The sequence below is a fragment of the Equus asinus genome, chromosome 24 (genome assembly GCF_041296235.1).
Source record: "Equus asinus isolate D_3611 breed Donkey chromosome 24, EquAss-T2T_v2, whole genome shotgun sequence".
NCBI classification, from domain to species: domain Eukaryota; kingdom Metazoa; phylum Chordata; class Mammalia; order Perissodactyla; family Equidae; genus Equus; species Equus asinus.
The window spans coordinates 52,416,170-52,431,935 of record NC_091813.1 but is presented as its reverse complement, the minus strand read 5'-3'; the positions used below and the strand labels follow the sequence as shown (position 1 = coordinate 52,431,935).

Genomic DNA, 15,766 nt, shown 5'->3' with positions numbered 1-15,766 from the left:
TGGGGAGGTAATGTACAGCATAGATGATACAGTCAATAATATTGTAGTGACTTTGTATGGTTACCAGACTTGCTACGGCGATCATTTCGTAATGTATGTAAACGTTGAATTGCGATGTTGTACGCATAAAACGAATATAATACTGTATGTCAACAACATGTCAATAGAAAAAGAAAGAAAGAAAGAAAGAAAGAAAGCATGGCTGTGCTGCAATAAAACTATATTTACAAAAACAAGGGGCTGGCTCACAGGTCACAGTTTTCTGACCCCTGCCCTAGAGGATGGCAGGGTCACCAGATGGAAGGAGGCTGAGTTCTGAAATGTCTGCGTGGGAAGCACTCCTTCCTACATCTAGAAGCTAGCAACACTTACCCTAACTAATTCAGCACGATGGAAACCTCAAAAGAGGCTGGCGTTTCCATGCAGGGGGAAACCACGTTCAAACACTCATTGCTCGATCATCTTGGTATTTCATGTGAAATGCTTTTTGGGTCCAGTGATGCCAGAATCCCCAATTCTCTACTCACCAGTGAGTTTAAAGAATAGGAAAAGAGTCATCAAAGCGAAGTATTAATTTTAAAATCTCCCATTTATAATTATATTCAGGCACTACGAGCTTAAAATTCATAAGCTTTTCAGATGCCATTCTTACAAAAAGAAATATAACAGGTTCCTTGCAAGGGTATTTTTATAAATAAGATGAGCAGTATTACTTTTATGCTCATCGGCTGCCACAGGTCGCGGCTGCCTGCCCTGGCTCTTCCAGTGCAATTCCGTAACTGAAATTGTTCACTGTCACAGGGGATCAACAGGGTTGCCCGGTTCCAGATTCTAATCCATGGCTAATGAAAGATTCCACTCTTAACGCAATCTCTGCAAACTCCCTGGCACTGCTGCTCAGATGTTAAGGATGCTTGAGATTGCTGGTCTATTCAAGTTTCAGTGGTTTGAATCTCCTCCTTTGTATTAATCCTCCTGATGATTTTTGGTGTTCTTGTCATCTTTATTTATAAACAAAGAGTTGAGCACCAAAACAGCGCCTGGCGCATAGCAGGCGTAGAATAAATAAATATTCACTGAATGAAGTTGTTTTAAATTCAGTGCATAATCATATATTATTAAATTAGCCCCACGTCCAGAGTTATTACATTTTTCTTGCCAAATCTCTTGTAACAACAACAACAACAACAAAACCAAGAAGAGAAACTGACACAAGTGGGATGTAATTTTTAGTGGCTGACAGGGCGGGTCAGGGTGGTTCATGGACTCGACACCTGTCCTCATAGGATGTAACCTGGATTGCTAGCATAGACAGTGGACAATAGAAGAAACTTCTCTGATCATTTGTCAAAAATAACTCACAGGAACTATAAAAAATCTATCTGATATAAAGATGAGACTAAAACATGTAAAATGTTTTCTAATGAACGCATACAGAGGAAATTCTAAAAACTTCGCAGGAATCACGTTACCCAGAATAGCTGAAGTAGCCTTCTTGAACAAATGATTTTGAAATCTCTCCCTCCCTTTTTTTAGTAGCGACTATCTGGATGACAAAAACATTTTCCTGATGTAAGAGTATAAGTTTTATGGAGCCCTCACTTTCCTAAAATATTACTCCTATTTCATATTACTTCTATTTCATATTTGAAATAGGATCCTATTTGAAATAGGATCGCCTGTGGTCTCAAGCTGTTCAGGGTGGAGAACCATATAAGCCGATGGCCTCAGGGAAGTGTAAAGAGAAGTTGGAGAGAACTTGCAGTGTTCATTTTTTCTCTATTGATTTCTAGTTTATTTTGGTAAAGCTACAAAAGTAATCTCTTCTTATAAAATTACTCTCAATTTTAACTATTATCACGATTTTAACTATTACCACAGTTTTCTGGTAATATTAAGCCTTGAAAAGGTAATAGACACATGTATGAAGTAAGTAATTTTCTACTTTGAATGTCAGGAAAAAGGGAATATTCTGCGTATTCAACATTGGCTGCTATTTTCCTGAAGAATGTTCAGCACACGATGGCATACGGTGAAATAATTTATTGGTATTTTATTTTAACAACACTTGAATGCTTTGAATTCACGACTACGACCTAAAAAGTCTATTGTAAGCAATGAAGGAATCAAGGAATTCCGTTGAAAATGGCTGATAGGATATTTTCTAAATTTTTATGCATGAGACCCCAGTTTTGCCTTTTCAAACAAGGAATAAGAGAAAACCTCCGCGAAATTGTTAAAAGCTACACCTAGCTACAAAATCTTAAAATAAGATTAGTATTCTAAAAATAGAATGAGATAGACATTACTCATCCTGAACCACATATTTAATCAGAGAAATGCATCATTACTGGTCATCACTTAGAAATTATCTGATCCTTGCAGAAACTCCATAAGGCAAGTCTCATCACCTTGAAGTTGAGAGAGAAGAAGTCACTGGTCTAAAGTATTTAAAGAGTAAACCGAAGCCACAATTTAAACCTAGGCTCCGTTGACCTCACAGTCCATGCTCTTTTTGCCACACTATACTGCCGAATTCCCACTTCACACAGCAGACAGGGAAGGAAGCCTGAACAATCATTTCCTCCCCACATGACTTAGTGTTTTGTTTATTAAAGTCACATATTAGCAGGTGACCAGAACTACTTTAAAAATCAGTTGGGAAATTCAACAGAGCACAGTGTCTCTAGGTGGAGAATGTGTCTTCATTGCCCAGACGCAGCTTCTAAAGAGCAGATCCCCACGTCCCAGCGGGCCAGGCTTGGAGACAATGCACTCTTATTTGTCCTGGTGTAATTATTAACAGTTCTCCTGTGGTAGGTAGAATAATGGCCCCCTGAAGATCTTCACATCCTAACCCCAGAACTTGTGAATCTGCCATTTTACATAGTCAAAGGGACTTCACAGATGTGATTAAGGATTTTGAGATGGGAAGATTATCCTGGATTATCTGGGGGGCTGAATCTATTCTCATGAGTCCATATAAGAGGAAAGCAGGAATGGGCGAGTCAGATTTGAAGATGCTACACTGCTGGCTTTGAAGATAGAGGAAGGGGCATCGAGCCAGGGAATGCAGGCAGCCTCCAGAAGGTGGAAAGGGCAAGGAACCGGATTCTTCCCAGAGACTCCATAAGTCACACCCTTCTCCTAACGCTTGATTTTAGCTCAGTGAGATTTCTGACCTCCACAAAAGGAAGATAATAAATTTGTGGTGTTTTAAGCCACTAAGTCTGTGGTAATTTGTTGCAGCAGCCAAAGGAAACTAACACCCTTTCAATTTCAAAAGTGTCCCTGTTTGTACAATAAACATTAAGGGATGGAGTTCATAACTGACTAAGCTCTGACCTTAAAAAGCCAACACACCATCAAATTGAAAAGCTTCCATGTAAATCTCTTCCTGGGTTTGGTTTTGGGGGTCTCTGAGGCCCAGTAAAGCTCATTTCCTGTACTTTCCATGGATTGTTATAGATTTACCGTTCTGGATTCAATAATGTTGTTGGGTAATAAAAACCAGAAATCTATAACCACCTCTCAAAAGTCTTGTAAAATTAGAATTTCCAAGAGCACTATACCATACAGATATTCTAATTCAGAATTAGGTCATTTGCTTCCCTGGGATGTGGGGTTTATTGCCCAGTCAGCACGGCAGTCAGCATAAGAGGGAGAGAAGCTGCAGACAGTGGACTGATAGGTGGGGAAGGGAATGGATTTTTTCCAAGGGTAGAAAGTGAGAAAAAAACAAATAATCAATGTTGGGCAGGAGAGCTTCACTTAATCATGTAGTTCTGCCTGGGTAAGCAACATCTGTGAGCACAGAGCCCACCCCTCTCAACGTGCAGATATTTATAACGAGACCAGAAGGTTGTTTGGAGTGACGACATCAGGATTAAGTGAAAGAATAAACTACAACTGCAGACTGTAGTAAAACCAAATGAGATCTCAGAGGTCACTGGTCAATCCTCAGTACTGAAGTGGGAGACCCCTCCACATTATCCCTCACATTCTTGTCCAGCTTCCTTCAGTGTTGGGAACTCCCAAGATAGCCTATTGCACTTTCAGATGACGAATAGTTAGCAAGGTTTCTTTACATTTAGCTCTAATCTTATAGCCTTCACCCTTTGGTCCTAGTTCCACCTGCTTGCAGCATCAAGAAAGTCTGAACTAGTGGATCTCAACCCTGGTTGCACACTGGGATCATTTGGAGAGCCTTTAAAAATCTAATGCCCAGGCTGCATGGTAGACCATTTAAATCAGAATCAGGGAGAGTGGGACCATTAGGGTTTTAAAAACTCTTCAGGTGATTCCAAGGTGCAGCCAAGGTTGAGGGTTATTGCCTTAACCTCTCTTCCTCAGTACACTCTTTACATAGTTAAAGATGCCCTCACTTGAATGGAATCTTCTCTTCCCCAGGCTGTGACTTTCAACCATCACCTTAGAGCGACAATGAGAGCAACTAGCAGTCATTGCCAGCAGCCCTGGAGAGAGGCAGTGCTGGGAACCACGGGAGGAAGACTTGGTGGCCCAAAGGCCGTGGTGGGAACGACTTGGTTCCTTTCATATTTTTAACAGTATAACCAAATAGATAAATTGGACTTCATCAAAATTAAAAAACTTTTGTGTTTCAAAAGACACTAGCAAGAAAATGAAAAGACAACTACAAAGTGGGAGAAAATATTTGTGAATCATATATCTGATAAGGGTCCAGTATCCAGAATATATAAAGAACTATTACAGCTCAATAATAAAAAGACTACCCAAATAAAAAATGAGGAGAGGATTTAAATAGACATTTCTCCAAAGAAGAGATATAAAAATAGAACCACCTTCTTTTCCCACTCCCCCAAATACACACACACACACACACACACAAACACACACATAAGACATCATTTTTGAATTTTGCAAAATTTGCCAAGATTTTTGCATTGACCATAAATTGCTTGATAAAAGCACCTCCAATAAGTGTTCTTTAAAAATAAATTTTCTGAGGTGGCCTGTCTGGCTGTGGTGGAAAAGCTGCAGACCACTCAGACTGCCCTTCTCCTTGGCTCTGGAGAGCTTCTCATGTGGCAAGCCCAGGGCCAATTTCAGAGGCAGGCAAGCAAGATCCTGGGAAAAAACCCTCTGGATTTCCCAAATAATGGGTATTTGGCTGCAAATTCAAGCATTGCCAGGAAGATTCTTTTAAAAATTATTTCAAGCAAAGGAAAGTTTTTATTTTTAGATTCACATTGAGTCTTTAGCTTATTTCTTTGCAGATATTAAATACTATTATTGATAAAACAAAGAACAACACAAGGCAGTGTTTATTCAAGAACTAAGTGGTGTTGTGTCAACTGTAAACATAATAAGAGTGAGGGGAGAGGAGAAATAGAGCATGTGTCTATGTCCTAATATTAACTGCCATACTATTAACAGGGATTTGCAAATTGTCTCTTTGCAAGGGTCCTGATTGATCAATAGAACTCTCAAATTCCATTAAAGATTTTGGTTTCAAAATAGAAACGAAACAAACCAATCATGAGATTTATTTAAAAATTAATTCTTTAAAAACTTTGTAACATTGAATGTGAGCAAAGATTTAGTACAAGCTAATTCCCCAAACTACTTATATTAGTTGAATTCAAAAAAGAGACACCATTTGAATTTAATAATTAAGTATTGTTAAATCAGTGGTTGTCAATATTTAGCAACGTGTGGAGACAGTTTTGATTGTCACTACTAAGGGGATGCTACTGGCATTGAGTGGGCCAAGGTCAGAGATGCTACCAAAAATCCTGTAAAGAACAGAACAGGCTTCCTCTCCGTAACTAAGAATCATCTGGTCTAAAGTGTCAACAATGGTGTAGTTGAGAAACCCTACATTAAATAAATTAAAAATAACCTTGTAGATTAGTGATTCTCAGCTTTGGCCGTGTATTAGAATATGTGACGAGTCACCTGAAGAGCTTTTCAGAATCCCCACTCCTGACTAATACAAGGATCAAATTCTCTGAGGTGGGACCTGGGCATGGCTACGTTTTATATTCTCTCCAGGCGATTGTAATGCGTAGCCAGACTTGAGAACCACTCATTCAGACTCACAGTTAGATATTAAATGACATGGATATATATACATGTCAAGTTTAAATAAAGCATGTAACAAAACAGTATGTACAGTATGTATTTCCTGACTTTCTCACAATGAACGTTTTTCTTTGTAATAAAAGACAATAGACTACTCTGGAAAACAGTTTGGTATTTCTTATAAAACTAAACATGCCACCACCACATGCCCAGCAACTGTTCTTGGGGCGTTTATCTCAGAGAAATGAAAACTCTGTTCACACAAGAACCTGTGCATGAATGTTCACAGCAGCTTTATTTATAATAGCCAAAAATAGAAACAACCGAGATGCCCTTCACTAAGTGAATGGTTAAATAATCTGTGGTACATCCATGCCACAGAATAGTGCTCAGCAATAAAAAAGAATGAGCTGCTGATAGACAAAACGATCTAGATGAATCTCCAGAGAATTATGCTGAGTGAAAAAAGTCAATCCCAAAAGGTTACTTACTGTGTAATTCCGTTTACATACCATTCTTGAAGTGACAAAGTTAGAGAAATGGAGAAAAAATTAGTGGTTTCTAGGGTTTAAGGGGGTAGGTGAGGGGCAAGTAGATGTGATTATAAAAGGCAACAGGAGCAGCCCTCGTGTAGATGGAATGCTCTGTATGTTGACAGCATTCTTGTTAATAGCCTGATACTGTGCTACAGTTTTGAAAGATGTTACCAATGGGAGAAACTAGGTAAAGGGTAAATGGGCTCTCTCTGCGTTATTTCTTAAAATTGCATGTGACTCTACAATTATCTCAAAAGTTTAATTTAGAAGAGGACAATAGGAATCAATTTTAACTAGAGAAAGTACCTACAGTGTTGAACCAATTGTTGCCTTAAGGAAATCTATCTGTTAAATAATAACAAAATATATGTGTATAGTGAAAAACATTGTTTTAAGAAACAAAAAACCTCCATCATACCACCAAATTGGTGAACAAAGGAATTTCATTTTCAGATAAGACACTTCCCTTCTGACTGGGCAGGATGGAAGGTCACTACATGGTTTCCTCTTTGGCAAAGTTACTTATCACAGTAGTAACATACAAAGGATGGGAGAAGTAGATGGATTGTGGAGAATCAGAATTTACCTGGTTCATCAGCCTTCTTAGTTCCTGAGGCTTGTTAATGTGGAGAGCCCCAGGGCTAAGCAAGAGTCGGATGAAGCATGTGTGACAGACTCAAATAGGAATGAGCACTGATCAAGTACCCCTCTCGGGTATTTGTTCTCAAATTCAGAGAACATTAGCCTCACAGGGGAGCCGGTTAATAACACAGACTCCCCCAGTCACATCCTCAGATACTGCTTCTGTGGCTCAGTGGTGTGGCCTACAAATCTGCATTTTTAGCCAGCACCCCTGGTGAAAGCAGACTTTTAGCAACACTGCTATAAAGGATGCTGAGAGCTGGAGTGGCTCTGGACCACCCAAGACATGACCAAAACAATAGGTTTCAGTCATCCATCCTTAGGGGAGATTAAAGGGATTAAAGAGGGTTCAGGAGTTTATAAAGACAATTACAGGAATAATTGCTGAGAACTGAACTCATGCTGAGGAATGAACTAGATGTGGATGCTTAGCTGCAGAGGAGAGAAGAAAACTAGTGGTCGCTGTACTGATGAGATCATGGCTAGGGGGTCCCCAGGGCTCTGGAAAATAATTGGGTGTATTTGGAGGGGGATTCTGAGGGAAGCCGCTCCTGCCAACACCGTGGTGGTCAGTAATTGGGGAACATGCTGTGACTTTACTTTTTACCCTTATAAGGACAAGGGTGCGCCCAGGAAACAAAGATTGCATTATGCAGACAGAAAAAAAAATTATAAACAATATATCAAGATTGTCTAGTCCTAGACAGTGTCTTTAAACTATCATTTTGCCACCACTCTGGGCCCATGGCTCCATATAAAATAGAACTCAGCACTTTATCCCTGTCTGCTGCCATGGCCACTTTCTCCACCTTTCACCTTCCAGGCCTGCTTCTAGCCCGCCCAGATGCCCTTCTCAGTCTGTTTCTTGGCTATGACTTTGGCTTCTCTCTGGAATATTTCTGACTATTCACTTCAGCTGCTTTGCCTCTGGTCCCTCAAGTACACACTCTTTCCAGCTCAGCTTTTCTCTGGGAATTTCCAAGCTGAGATTGACCTGGTTGAAGATGCTCTTTCCACGCCACACCCGAGGGCTGGTGATGTTGACTGTAATGCTGCTGATGAAGCGCTTGGCTAGACACTGCTAGAGTACCCGCTCTTTTCTTCTGCCTCCTCTTCTTTTATCTTCCTAGTTTGGTCTTATCTCTTTGGACATTCCATACTATCCTTTTTCACACTGGTCATAGTCCCACTGACCCTTATCTTACAGGACTAGTTAAGGAATGGCAAGCAGGTCTCTTCTCACATACCAATTCTAATCAATTATTAATGGCCACAGTGAGTCTAGTGTATAAAAAAGAGCATCTGACCTCAGTGTGCCAGAACCAATTAGTCATGCCTGCCTCGGCTTAGGAAGTGGGTAGAGCCTTGCGTTTTTGAAGAGACTGCCATCTTTGGACAGGAGAGTTTCCTCTTCAGGGCTAACACACTAATTGCAAATGCTTCAAAACATCTCTTTGCATTCCTTTACCCAAACTCCAATCTTTTAGTAAAGAAACTATTTCTAATGCATTAGCATTTCCCATTCACATTTGCTACGAAAATATCTGCAAAGCAGCCACTGCAAGGACTGTATCTTTTCTCCAATGAAAGTAGACTCTGCTAGAACCTTTGGCAGAATCCATTTTGCAGTTATAATTGGGGAATTGTACAAATCTTCCTAGCTTTAGGCTGGACCAAGAGTAACTTCAGGGTTGAATGATGTCAGAAAAACTGTCCCCCATTATTGAAAGCCCTTTCCTCGATGGCTATTTATCTTTCACTATCACAAGTCTGTAGTTACTGGTCCCTTAGGACAGAATGTTGCCTCTGTCTCATAGTGGAAATGTGAACACCCAGATCCTGGGGGTTTGCGCCCAGAGGTGCATCCCTACTTCCCTAAACAAAATCAGGGCTTTGCACAGCAGGGTCTGTGTTAGTCCTTGCCAAGTACAGCTTTACAAAGAGTGCTGACGCAACCTACCTTGTAGTGGAAGAGAAACAATCCACAGAACAGGCTGTACAAATCTGCTGTGAGCAGGGAGAGGTTGACTGAAGTGGCACTGGTTTTCTTGATGACGACGGGCATGAAGCTGTAGAGACCAAACATGCAGGTGCTAAAGCCAACGTAGAGCAGTCCTGGGGGGAGAGGAAAGAGAGGCGATGTCACAGCCTCCTCCAGAGACTCTGGTACCCACGGCGGGCGAGGGAAGTGGATGGTGCACACTGTGCATCACTCGCAGAGGGAGTTTTCCTTTCACTCTCTTAACTGATGTCTATTATGGGGTAATACATGGCTAAAACATAAAATACTAAGTAAAACTTTGCCTGTGGGAAGTGAACTTTCTGCTTCTCACCACGTATCTCCTCTTTTGCTTCTTCTGGGAGGGAGTGCCTCTTAGCGGCTACAGTCAGAATATGGGGTCAAAGCTTCTGAATTCTATTTCCAATTGTGCTGTAATTAACTTCTACTATTCATGTCTTTTAAGACTTTTTTCACCTCTTTTTTATTTACAAAATAGGAACAAAACCCCTTGGTACCATGTATTGTTTACAATGATGAATAACTACATAGTCCTTAAAACGGCAGGGCTTACATGTCAAAGAGAAGTGGACTAAGTCAGAATTGGGATCCTAACTTTGTGACCTTGGGCAGACTACTGCATTGCTCTGAGCACAAGATGATCTGTCAATGTCTCCCACATCTGTGAATCCTGCTCAGCCCTACCCACTACAGACACAGTCTTACTCCTCCATCACCTTTCCCAGCATACCGTGGGCTCTTACATGTAGGTTCTGCTGTTTTGTAAATAAATAGTTAGGTGAATGCTTTGTAGACCATCAAAGAAATAAGTTTTGTGAAACAGAAATATTTTTTTTTAATTAAAATGCTATATGGTCAGTCTCTCATCCTCTAAAATTCTTACTCGCTCTCTGATTATAACTAGGTACACAATTGTTAATACTAATTCCATAAGTACACAATCTTGTTGGGTCTCAAGCAAGAATTTATGGATAAATCTAGAGTTTGGTTTGTCTTTTCCCAGATGTTGATACAACACACTGTGGAAAAATAATGTTCATTTCTCTACCTTAAAAGAATAATGTATAGAATAGGCACAAGTAATACACTTCAGTGGATCTTTGGGTTTTATAATATAATAAAGGAAACCAATCTTTCCAAAGCAATTTTTAACTGTGTGTCTGGGGTAGGCCGTGGGCCGACTGCTTCCTCTGAATCCTGTGAATTTTGGATTTGGTTGGTACTGGACATCCAGTCCCTTTGACTATGAAGACCAGAGAGTTTCCCAAAGAGAAGTCTGGCTTTCCCATACAAAAAGTACTTAAGGGCATAAATCATCATTCTATAAATTTCTTATCCTAAGTGTAAGAAAAGCCACATCAAATCTACACAAAAAATTCTGAACACTAAGCAAGCAAACCCAGTACAACAGCCCCCTCTAGTGTGGTGGAAGCGCCCCAAGAGGAAAACGGAACAACCGCCTTCCTAGTTTGGTAAAGTACAAGGCCTCTTGTGGACAGTCTGTCACAGTAACGTCAGATGGCTTTTGACTCTCCATCAGAAGTTCTAATTACCTAAAAATGGTCAATTTTCCTATACTTGGGTTTCTAGCATGACTTATAATTCATTTTTCTTTTAACCAAGTTATAAACAGTGCAACACTAAATAACCTATGATTAATACATGAAAAGCCAAAAAAATTAATTCGGTATTCCTTTAAGGAATCTGAGATTAACAGACTAGGGACAAGGTGTACCCTTAAATTAATACGCTAAAAATAATCAAACTTGATCAGAACACAGTCCACGTACCAGAGCCTTTTTTTGAGGGTATCACTGATTTAAATTATCCATGACTGGGCTAAGAAGTTCCAGAATCCTACGCTTCCATCACCTTACCCGACACACCGTGGTCTCTTATGTGTGGGCTCTGAAGTTTTATATTCATTCAGTTGTTCAACCATGTACTCACTGACTATCTACTACGCCCTAGGCGCTCTGCCATGAGCTAGCAATGCAATGGAAAAACAGGATAGACAAGCAGCTTAGAGTTGGTTTTAGTGTAATGAAGGAATAAAAGGGTTCCTTACAGAGAAAGGCAGAGGGCTTGCTTTAGGAAAGGTGACTGGGTAAGGCTTCTCTGCAGAGGTGGCCCTCACCTTGAATGCTGAAGGACTAAAAGGAGTTTGCCTAGAAGGAGCCAGGGGAAGAATATTTTAGGCAGGGAGATCTGCAAATGAAAAGACCCTGAGAAGGGACAGGCCCTGGTGTGTTCCAGGAACTTTTGAAGGTAGAACATCTAATCATCAGGATGCTTCGAGCTCAAACATTCTAAACATATTTTTAAAAATTTCAGAAATTAAATTTAGGGGGATAGGAGTAGAACATATACACCGTCACAGTTAACCACTTTGCTAGGTCAACCAATGTTTTTGTGTGTGAATATCCTGTTTTGTGAGCAAAAATGAACACATAATTAAATTGAGAGGGGGAATGCAGCATTCCTGCAATTTGCTGATTTGCTCATCTTAGATGGACATTAGCTAGTTAATGGACATTAGCAACGCATCTGAAGGCCCAACGTGCTGTCTGTGTAGGGTTTTCAAACAATTGATCGACATAAATAAAATAGACTGAATTACCTGCTTCTTTTTGTATGAGGAAGATTGACCCTGAGCTAACATCCGTTGCCAATCTTCCTCTTTTTGCTTGAGAAGGATGGTCCCTGAGCTATCATCCATGCCAGTCTTCCTCTACCTTGTATATGGGGTGCTGCCACAGCATGGTTTGACAAGCGGTGCTATGTCCATGCCCAGGATCCGAACCTGTCATGTATCATGTACTGTACATACATTAATTAATCAACCTCCGCAACAGAATAACACCATTACAATTGTTCTCCTCTTTATACAGGTATGGAAATAGGCTTATAGAGTATATTACTCAAGAAGCATAGTCCATACCAGGTTCAACAGAGGAAATTTAACATGGGGCACAAGTTACAAAGGTGCTTGAATGGGTGACGGGGAAACAGGGATGGTGAGGCAACCCAGAGATCAGCAGTAGCAGTAATCTGGAGCCAGAGAGATCCAGGGAGGAGGCCATCTTACCAGAGGCAGGAAGTTAGGGAAGCCCAGCAGAGGTGGACGCACAGAGGATGCTCGGCCATTTCTACAGACCTGACCCCAAATAGAGAGAAACAGGGAGACACACCCTGGCTTCTCTTTACCTCCCACCCTCCAATCTCTTTCTACTGCTCCCCATTGGTCAAACCTAGCAGGAAGCCAGCCGACACGGCAGCCTGGGAAGTGTGGTTTGCATGAATTAGCCTCTGCAATATAGAGCAGAGTAAGGGGAAGAAACGGAGATGTGGCTAAACAGAAAAAGAACAGTGTATGGAGGTTGAGTAACTTGCCCTAAGGTACATAGGATGTCTGACTTTAAATTCTGAGCATGTAACACTAATCTACATTGCTCAATTACTATGAAGAGAAATAGGATCATTCTATTTGACTCTAATGAGCATCTCATTTAATATATGATACATATGTGACATATACATGATACAGCCAGCCCCAGTGGTCTAGTGGTTAAGATTGGGTGCTCTCACTACTGTGGCTTGAATTTGTTTCCCTGTCAGGGAACCACACACCACTTGTCTGTCCGTTGTCATACTGTGGTGGCTGCATGTTGCTGTGATGCTGAAAGCTATGCCACCACCATTCCAAATACCAGTGGGGTCACCCACGGTGGACAGGTTTCATTTAAGCTTCCAGACTAAGACAGACTAGGAAAAAGGACCTGGCCACCCACTTCCAAAAGAATGGGCCTTGAAAACCCTATGAACAGCAGTGGAGCATTGTCTGATACAGCACTGAAGAGGACGGCGCAAAAAGACTGGGCAGGGTTCTGCTCTGCTCTACACAGGGCCGCTAGGAGTTGGAATTGACTTGACGGCACTAACAACAAATACACAATATATCATATGTGATATAAATGTTAATACATGATAGATATAATATATACATGTATTTAGTATGAGTCTGTGTATGCTGCATATATTTTATCTTATCACTTTCTTTGGGATCTCACTGACATTCTTTCACTTTCCTTTGAATATACAGTCATGTGCTGCATAATGACGTTTTGGTCAATGACAGACCACATATATGACGGTGGTCCCATAAGATTAGTATCATGGAGCCTGGGTGTGTAGTAGGTTATTACTACTTAGGTTTGCGTAAGTATACTCTATGACATTCGTACAACGATGAAATTGCCTAATGTTGCATTTCTCAGAAAGTATCCCTGTTCTTAAGCAACACATGACTGTACTAGATTTCTTAAATGTTTTTTTCAAGATTCGCACCTGAGCTAACATCTGTTGCCAATCTGCTTCTTTTTTTTTTTTTTCCTTTTCTTTCTTCCTGAAGCTCCCCAGTACATAGCTGTATATTTTAGTTGTGGGTCCTTCTAGTTGCGGCATGTGGGACGCTGCCTCAGTGTGACCTGATGAGCGGTGCCATGTCCGTGTCCAGGATCCGAACCAGCGAAAGCCTGGGCCACGGAAGCAGAGCGTGTGAACTTAACCACTTAGCCATGGAGCTGGCCCCTTAAGTATTATTTTTAATTCTTAAAGGCTAGGCAAGATGGCTTCTCAGAACATACGCATTAGGCCAAGTCTGTAAAGGGCACCAGGCTGGCGGGGCTTGCTCAGATAGTGCACATTAGTCCCACCAGAGGCAGCCGTGAGCCTAGTCAATTCGCCTCAACTTCCCAGGCCTTTGATTAAACATTGGTAAAAAGAAACGTGTATTCTTAATTATCTTTAAGGTCCTTCCTGCTCTGTGGTCCCATTATTCTATTTTCAGGAAAATATCAAATCTTTTGTTTTGCCCTCCAGGAAAAAACCAAAACCAAAACCCAAATCAGCATCACTCACAAAATGAAGAGTGCAGCAGCCCCTCGTATCAGCACCTGTGCTAGCCGCCCCACAGCACACCTCGTCCTTCCTCTGACATTCGACTTGCACATCAGCTGATATTTGCTTACACATCCTTTCACACAATATGACAAATGGGATGAAGGAAATGCTTAAGTCAGGTATTAGATTTCTGATGGTGAGTCCAACATGTCTGCTCCCCAGGAGGCCATTTTAGCTCTGTTAGGTCGTACGTTTTACTTGAGTTTAATGATTGCATAACCAGACTCAGTCTTTTTGTTCAGTAGAGTAAAACAGAGAAATAAAAACAAACAGCAACTGTTATCTTCTTGCTTTTAATTACTCTGTATGTTGCAATTGGCCAACATTATAGAAAAATAACTATCTGTAAAAAATAAAGCCTTTCTAGTCCAGAAAATATAAAACACATTCATTATCTCACTTACTCCATAGAAAAAACATCTTTTTATTTTGATAAAATGGCAACCATATGAGCTGTCCAAGAGACTGTATGAGAGGGATTACCGATGTGAAGAGAAGGAAAGGAGAGAAATGCATTGACAGATGGTGGGAGATGAAGAGAGTCTTGGATTCTGGTCTCTTAACTAAGATGCTGTGAGCTCCCCATCAAGATACAGTGATCAGAGCTCCGCACTCTTGGGAGACTTCCCAAGGACTGAGGATGCTTTGAGAGGATGCTGATCCCCCTCAATGTCTCCTGCCAACTCTGGAGTTGCAGTGGCTGTTATGCCATCTCCTGGTTCCCCAGAAAGTGCAATGTCAAGCCTAAAGTCTCCTGCCATTGTCTCCACTACTTTCCTTTTGTCTATATTTTGTGAGATGAGAGAGGGCAGGACAGGTCTCATCTCCTTTGCTTGTCATTCATTTTCCATTTAATAAACATTTATTCACTGAATTTTACGTGCCTAGAACTGAGCTAAACAATAGAACTGTGCAGGAGGTCAGGATGAGATAATAAGGACAAAGGTGGCCGTGGTGTAAAAAAATCTCAAATGCAACCCTATTGATGTTTCAGAAAGAAAAGGATGACCATTTGGTTTCTAGACCATTTTGGCCTCATTTCCAATCAGGAATGAAACGGATGGCTCTATAATGTGTTCCTTTTACACAACCCTTCATCATCTCGGACCGCAGGGGTTTGACATTTTAATGGTAATGTGAGAGTTCAGAATAAAACTACCTTTTCATGACACATTTAGCTAACACCGAATTATAACGGAATCTCGGTGGATGTGCACATGACATCCACATAATTAGACGACAAATTATTTTTTATTATTGCTATTACTATTAATATAAAATTAATTTATGTTCACGGACCACTGCATGTGAGGTGTTACCTAGCACTGGTAACATTTTGGTTCCTGGCTCTGAGCTCACAGAGGCAAATGCATCTGTAACCTGCAGCTGTGTTTCTTTCTCAGCTGCCCTCCTCCCCTCCCATCATCCTCTCCTCTCTATTGACTTTCATTTAATTGTAACATCCTATAGCAAAACTTAAGAGAAATTAAATGGCAGAACTCTGTGACAGACTCAAGGGCTGGGCAGCCCTTGAAGTCAC

At 40.8% G+C, this 15,766-nt stretch overlaps 1 protein-coding gene across 1 annotated transcript in view; it reads right to left on the bottom strand.

Moving 5' to 3' along the window:
- The window catches only part of SLC35F1 (solute carrier family 35 member F1), a 371,121-nt gene that overhangs the window by 22,846 nt on the left and 332,509 nt on the right, over positions 1-15,766 (bottom strand). Inside the window, exon 7 of the mRNA XM_044757468.2 lies at positions 9,205-9,359. Within this exon, the coding sequence (XP_044613403.2) occupies positions 9,205-9,359 (155 nt within the window). The remainder of the gene's footprint in view (positions 1-9,204; positions 9,360-15,766) is intronic.